The 7333-nt window shown below is 43.2% G+C and overlaps 1 protein-coding gene across 1 annotated transcript in view; it reads left to right on the top strand.

The window, feature by feature from the left end:
• The window catches only part of Ccn3 (cellular communication network factor 3), a 7829-nt gene extending 1905 nt beyond the window's left edge, over nt 1–5924 (top strand). Inside the window, exons 3-5 of the mRNA XM_013351258.2 lie at nt 1–235; nt 1420–1634; nt 4439–5924. The exon at nt 1–235 is cut by the window's left edge and continues 18 nt beyond it. Coding sequence (XP_013206712.1) covers nt 1–235; nt 1420–1634; nt 4439–4735 — 747 coding nt within the window. The 3' untranslated portion in view covers nt 4736–5924. The remainder of the gene's footprint in view (nt 236–1419; nt 1635–4438) is intronic.
• Nucleotides 5925–7333: the final 1409 nt, after the last annotated feature.

Below are 7333 nucleotides of genomic sequence, written 5' to 3'. Positions count from 1 at the left end.
TGTGTGTTCGATGGGGTCATTTACCGCAGCGGAGAGAAGTTTGAACCAAACTGTCAGTACCACTGTACCTGCAGAGATGGGCAGATTGGCTGTGTGCCCCGCTGCCAGCTGGATGTACTGCTGCCCGGTCCCGACTGCCCAGCTCCAAGAAAAGTTGCCGTGCCTGGGGAGTGCTGTGAAAAGTGGACCTGTGGCCCAAATGAGCAGGGCACACTGGGAGGCCTGGCCCTTCCAGGTGAGGATCTCCACAGTCATGGGAGGTTAGGGTAAACGTAGTCAGGAAACAGGCATTGGCTCTGGGATTTGAGATGAGAAGTTGGCTTACTTCTGGCCATTCTATTGTGAATGTCAGATCGCCCACTGAGATCAAATGCATCATTTATTTAAGTCTGAGCTAGATTGCAGAAACATTCACACAGCTCCTCTTTTAAAGGGTCCCCTCGAATCAGTCACTTTTGTTTCTTTTGTGCATTATTGGGTGGGTGTTCTTTGGCCCTCTCTCTCCTGATTGACCCGAGAAAATCCCTTCTCTGGATTTTTGGTTTGGGTGGCTCTACTTACTCATCAAAATTAATATGTAGCATTGGGGAAATAGCTCAACTGGTAGAGCTATTGTGAGGTCCTTACTTGGATCCCCAAGACCCTTCATAAAAAAAAAAATCCCTTGCCTGGCGGTGGTGGCACACGCCTTTAATCCCAGCACTGGGGAGGCAGAGGCAGGCAGATCTCTGTGAATTCGAGGCCAGCCTGGTCTAGAAGAGCTAGTTCCAGGACAGGAACCAAAAGCCACAGAGAAACCCTGTCTCGAAAAATCCAAAAAAAGAAAAAAAAAATCCCTTACCTGCAATCCTAATGCTGAGGAGGCAGAGATCTGTGGGTCACTTGAGTTCACTGGCCAGCTAGACTAGCCCAATTAATTAGCCCACAATTTCAGTGAATGCGTTCCTGAGGAACAACAATTGAGCTAGACCTATGGCCTTTGTACACATGTGTATGCATACAGATACATGTAAACCTTCAAACACACGGCCATATACACTCACACACACACACACACACACACACCTGAACATATACACACAAAATTGAGTTGTTAGCATGACCTTTCTGTGTACCAAGTCACATGTTAAAAACATTCAGCTTAGGATGCTATATACGGTCCTATGTTCATAAAATTACTAAGTTCCTATGACAAATTGTCTTAAGCTTAGGGTTAAGTGCATAAAGATTTCTTGAAGTTCTGCATTGCGCCCTGCCTGTTAGGGGTTTGCAAATAGACCTAGTTCTGTGCTCTTCAAAAACTGATCTATGTTAACTCCAGAATTAAAATCCACTGTCTAATGTATTCTAGGGGACAACACTTATTGATCCCCCCCCCCCCACGGTTTGCTGAAATAACTGTATTTACCCTTTCGCTAGCCTACAGGCCAGAAGCCACGGTAGGGGTGGAAGTCTCTGATTCCAGTATCAACTGCATTGAGCAGACCACAGAGTGGAGCGCGTGTTCTAAGAGCTGTGGCATGGGCTTGTCCACCCGGGTCACCAACAGGAATCGCCAGTGTGAGATGGTGAAACAGAGTCGCCTCTGTATGGTTCGGCCTTGCGAACAAGAGCCCACGCCATCAACAGACAAGGTAGGAGCCTAGAGGAGTCCAATCGCGTATATAGCGTCACTCTCCCTGAAGCCTGGCCTTCAGAAAGCCACTGTCACACCTAGTGGAAAATCTGCTCCAGCTGAGCGTTAACCCAGACAAAGGGTGTGGGACATCCTGAATCAAAACCGTACTTTCTACCTTTCTTTTTTAAAATACATAAGTGCTTCCCCCCCCTCGCCCCAAAGCAACGTACAGCAGTTGTGCAAACAAAAGGGGAAAGAGCACATCACTCTAATACTTTATCCAAAACAGGATGCTCGAGTAAATCCCATCCCATACTTGGAGGAAAAATCAGCTCTCCTGTTGTCGAGCGGAGCTAATTTAGCAAAGGTTACGTTTTTTTAAATAAATCAGGTTCAAGCCATAGGAAGGACCAGAATAGATTCTATGTGCGCTTGATTACCCTTGAAGTCTCCAGATCCTACTGTGCACCCTGGAACATATTGTCTACACAATAAACAGCTATCAGTGCATGCCTGAATGGGTGTCTGGGAATTATCAACAATATTTTTAAAAGCCTGGTAGAAATAATACGTTTGCCAGAGTAAGGCAGCATGAGCCAAATGAAACAGCATACTTTTTTTTTTTTGAAGGAGAGGTGGAATATGTCAACACAGTGTGTTGATTCCGGGTATAAGGTGTGAAGATCGAGAGTCCTAATTAGTTCCTGATGACATAACAGATCTTGTTGCAGAACTGGATCGGATAAATGTAATATCAGATTTAACCATTGCATAGATCCACATATCAGCCTGAGGCCAAAAGAGAACAGCCCCTAGAAATGCAAGCTCTGTGTATCTCTACTCTAAAGAATATCCTATAACATTTAAGGGGACATCACGAGGCCTGTTTAGCCTGGCTTTAAATCCTTTCAACATGACCTAGCTAACCGTGTGGTGTTATTTATTTATTTTCAATTCTTTCCCCATAGAGTGTGACCATTGAAAATATCTCTTGCTGAGCAATGGTAGCACACACTGTTAATCCCAGCACCTGGGACGCTGAGGCAGGAAGATCTCTGTGAGTTCAAGGCCAGCCTGGTCTACATAGAGAGTTCTATGAAAGTCCAGGCTACATAGAAAGACCCTGCCTCAAAAAGAAAAAAGAAAACATCTATCTTGAGGTCATCAGGATTAAATGAAATGAATTTGTAAAATGTTGGACACAGATTAACTATTCTGCTGATGTTAACCATCAAACACTTAATTTTTTCCCTACCACTAAAACAAGGGTTCATTGTGTTCTCATTGGTTATGTGGTTGTTCAGCTATATGATTTTAGAGACTTATTTCAACTTTATATTCCTTCTGCAAATTTTGAAAGAACACCTTTTCTCCAAAACTATACCATAGAAATGTACTTTCTGTCACTTTAGGAAACATACATGTAGCTTCACCATGAATGTTTGCCCACAGAAGGATTCATACATTTAATTGCATGCACACAACATGCACAGCAAGGTTGCTCCCTCTGGCTCTAATGGTCATTGAGAAGAATATATCCTAAACAATAAGTACAAAAAAAGAAAGGAGAAACAGGAGCTTCAATATCTGCATGAACGTAGTTACTTCGTTATTAAAGAAGTCCTTTTAATACAATGCTCCTAGAATTTGATCTTTTGTAGTGTTCCTAGGCACAACTGATGACTCTTTGAACTTAACACCTCATCTTATGTTGGGAAATAGTATACTTAAGGTGTTTATATAGTGGACATACGTTATACGAGGTCTGGAAATGTGTTTGGAATCTTGTTTCTGAGATTTTTTACGTCTGTGACTGAGGCTCTTGTGTCGTCTGTCGCCAGTTAAGCTGTAGCACCTTCTGATTCGTAGGCCTCACGTCACAGGCGCTAACTCTGGCTGAGGACCAGCAATTGTATTCTAGCAAACTGCCAAGGTGATGCTGATGTGCATGAGGGTTTGAGAAGCAATGACAGCAGGGATTCCTAATCACCACCCCACACACCGTGGGAAAGGGTGCAGAGGAGAACTGTGGCAAACTCAAAGTGGAGTAGAAAATAAAAGTCATTTGTCTGCTTATTTAATAAAACCTGGATAATGTATCTATTATTTGAACTGGTAGTGTATTGCATAAACTCATCACCTAATGCACTTTCACAGAAAGAATCTTAAATTTCGCTGTCCTAGAATTTCCAAGGTCATAATGTATTAGAAGGAATTGGCTTTGCATCAGACAAATTCCAATGCCTGGTACTTTCTGATCATTTCAGTCCTTTGAGACTCGGTTTTTTCAAATAAAATTGGGTCAGTTGTACAGTTATTTCTTATGTGAATGAATGTCGTTGGAGTTAAATGAATTTATGCCTGAAAAGTTTCTGAAACATTAACAGGCTTTAATAATTGCCACATTTATTCCCTCTCTTAATAACACAAAAGAATGCATTTAGCTAAATAAAACAATGGCTTTAAATGAGAGAGATTCTTTCTTCTTCATGTTCATAGCCTCAATGACAAATGGGAATTCTGCGTACTTAGTATTATGTTCAAATTCTAGGCAGAAAAGAAAATGAATGTAAGAGACAAATAAGAACTGTCCAAAAGGCAGAGGATTGTCCAGAAATATTGGGTTGATGGGCTTATTGGTTAAACTTTATCACGAGTTCCCAGGTACTCTGGGGAAGCAACTAATCTTAGCTGACAAGACTGTCCAAATAAAGTCAATGATTTGTTTACCAAAAGCACAGGTTGGATGGGGTGACTGCTAACATGGTCTTTCAGAACCGCAGGATTTTCATTCAGCATTCTTCTTTTTCTCTTTCTCAGAAAGGTAAAAAGTGTCTTCGCACCAAGAAGTCCCTGAAAGCCATCCACCTGCAATACAAGAACTGCACGAGCCTACATACCTACAAACCCAGGTTCTGTGGGGTCTGCAGCGATGGCAGGTGCTGTACCCCCCACAACACCAAAACCATCCAAGTGCAGTTTCAGTGCTCCCCAGGGCAAAGCATCAAGAAGCCAGTCATGGTCATTGGGACCTGCACCTGCCACTCCAACTGCCCTCAGAACAATGAGGCCTTCCTCCAGGAGCTGGAGCTGAAGACCAGCGGGGGAGAAATGTGACGGGTATCAAAGCAAGCACCTGGGTGGAGGCAAAATGTTTCTGCTGCATGGTCCAGCATCACCTGCATATAAGAAGCACAGTGAAGAAGTGTCCCGTGTATGCTTCTGTGGTCATGTGAGGTCATTTGTATGTGTCCTTTTTGAACAAAGGGGGTTCCAAATGTAAACTTGGAATCGAGGTAAGCTCAGGATATGACTTAAGGGTAACTTACTTTCCTGTGCTGTTTATTGCCAGTGTAAATTTGTCCATAGATGGTTGAGTTTGTAGAACGTGTCACGTTGCACTTACTTTCTGTGCACCAGTTCAATTCCAATAAACATCACAGAAACGAACGACACAGTGATATCTAAGATCACACTGAACATGTACATATCTATCACTGTATACTGAGGTTGACTTGAGGGACCTCTACTGAGCTCCTTGGGATTGGTCAACTCTGCACTCCCACATCTAAGATCAAAGGAAGCATTCAGCTCTTGAGCATGAGGTTCAGAGACTGATTCTCTCCTTACTGGTAGAAAACGTGCAGTATCTACAGCAGTGGAATGCCTGTTCACTAAGTGGGACTAGTGCCATGGACTTCCTCCTTTGCAGACAAACTGACTCCTTTCCAATCGAAAGAAGCTGAACCAAAACCTCCCAGTGCAGAGAAGACGGGACCTCTCAGCCCATCACTTGTATCCTGAAGGCTGCTGAGGCTCACTCCTTCGTGATTCAGCAGGGATTCTCTCATACTCAAACAGTACACTGAGGACCAAGCCACCTAATTACGATCTCTAATGACTTTCAAATGTGCTCTTAGTGCCATTTAGAGAAGGGAGGACAGAATCCACAGATTTTATGAATGTTTAAAGTGATTGAAGACCTGCTTAAAATAAAACCTTTGGTCATAGTTAGGAAAACACAGGATATACATATGTACATATGTGTGTCTGATAGATGAAGACCATAACATGTGCTACAATTTGTGCATCCCCCTACCTAATGCCGCCACACGCGATCCACTTTTGTCCTTCAAGTGTTTGTAAGAAGATAAATTATACATTTTTGTAAGATACTCTCTTTAATTTCTCTAGTTGTCAGACACAGCTTTTAAAGAGACGATGTTATCAGTGCGTATAAACTCTGGTATCAGGTTCGTGTGACAAGTTTAATGGTGTTTATTGAAAATAAAATCCGTGAATGAAAGCCTACATCACTCAGTAGCATCTATTGAAAGCAAAACTGCATGTTTTGTGATGAGCTCATAACTCTTTATCAGGAGGAAATGAAAGACAGCTTTTTACTGTGTTCCATGGTCTCCATTACCAAGGTCTCAAATATTCTCCGTGCCATTAACTCAGGCGTTATCTTCAGCCCCAGGCATTGTCCGCAAGCCTCCGCCCCACATCCTTAAACACTGAAGTCTGAATGTGCTGTCTGAGGATCAATATTCACTTCTCTGACCCACTTAACAAGTTAAAGGACATCCCAGCCTCTATCCCCATCGCCCAGTGAAACCATGACAAGTTTGCACCTGCCACAGCCAATCTTGCTTCAATTGGTTGCATAGGTAACAACTATCTACAAAGCATATGTGTTATGTTGGCTGTTATGGAGAATTCGAAGGTGCTAGCTATAGAGGGGGTGTGTATATGTTCTATGCAAACACTACTGTTCTGGATGAAGAAGGCCTTGAGCATCTGTGGATTATGGTTTCCATAGGAGACCCGAGACTGGGACTCTCAGGGATGCTGACAGGCACCTGTATTTCCAGGGATGATGCAAAGTGGAAGCAAACCCAGAGCTGCCATTTGGGTATGAAAGAGTCAAGCCACAGCTAATAAGAGCTTTTATAGTTTGAAGTTTCTGCCTGGTGCAGTGGTGTACCCACAGTTCTTCCATGTTTAAAAAAAAATGAACTTTTTCCAACTCCACTTCCTCAGACTGGAGTAGCCTCCTTCCCATCCATCTTTACAGCTAGTTTGTGTTCGCCTTCAAAATAAACTGGGAAGCAAATCAGACTTCTAGGAGTCAATTCACAGGCTAGAACGGCCATCTAACATGCAGTGCATTGCTACAGTGCATTTGTGCCTAAGCACTTCACTTCCATTACGTCATTTAATTTGCACAGAAGCATGAAGTCCTCTCCTTGTCCTCTGGTTATTCATGAAAAGCTTGTTTTAAAAAACAGAAAGCTAGAAGAAAGGGCCATGGAAAAACCTGAGAGTAAGCCACGTGTCTGCTACACAAACATAGGGCTCTGAGGTCGGATTCCCCTCAGAATCCTGGGGAAAAGCTGGGGGTAGCAATGAGCACCTGTGTGCAGCAATGCACACCTGTGTGTCGAGAACTGGCGGAAAAGGGGGAGACAGAACGATCCCTGAGATTCAATGGCCAGACAGCCAAGCTAGAACATCAAGATCCGGGTTTAGCGAGAGACCCAGTATCAAAAACATAAGATGGAAAGGAAAAGAGGAAGACACATGACATTGGTTTCTGACCTACTCTCTCTCTCTCTCTCTCTCTCTCTCTCTCTCTCTCTCACACACACACACACACACACACACACACACACTCACACCTATACACACATACACTCACACACTCAAACCTTC

Source organism: Microtus ochrogaster, linkage group LG3 (genome assembly GCF_000317375.1).
Source record: "Microtus ochrogaster isolate Prairie Vole_2 linkage group LG3, MicOch1.0, whole genome shotgun sequence".
Lineage (NCBI taxonomy): Eukaryota > Metazoa > Chordata > Mammalia > Rodentia > Cricetidae > Microtus > Microtus ochrogaster.
Note: the sequence above shows the minus strand (reverse complement) of the source record. Positions and strands in the feature narration are given on the sequence as shown.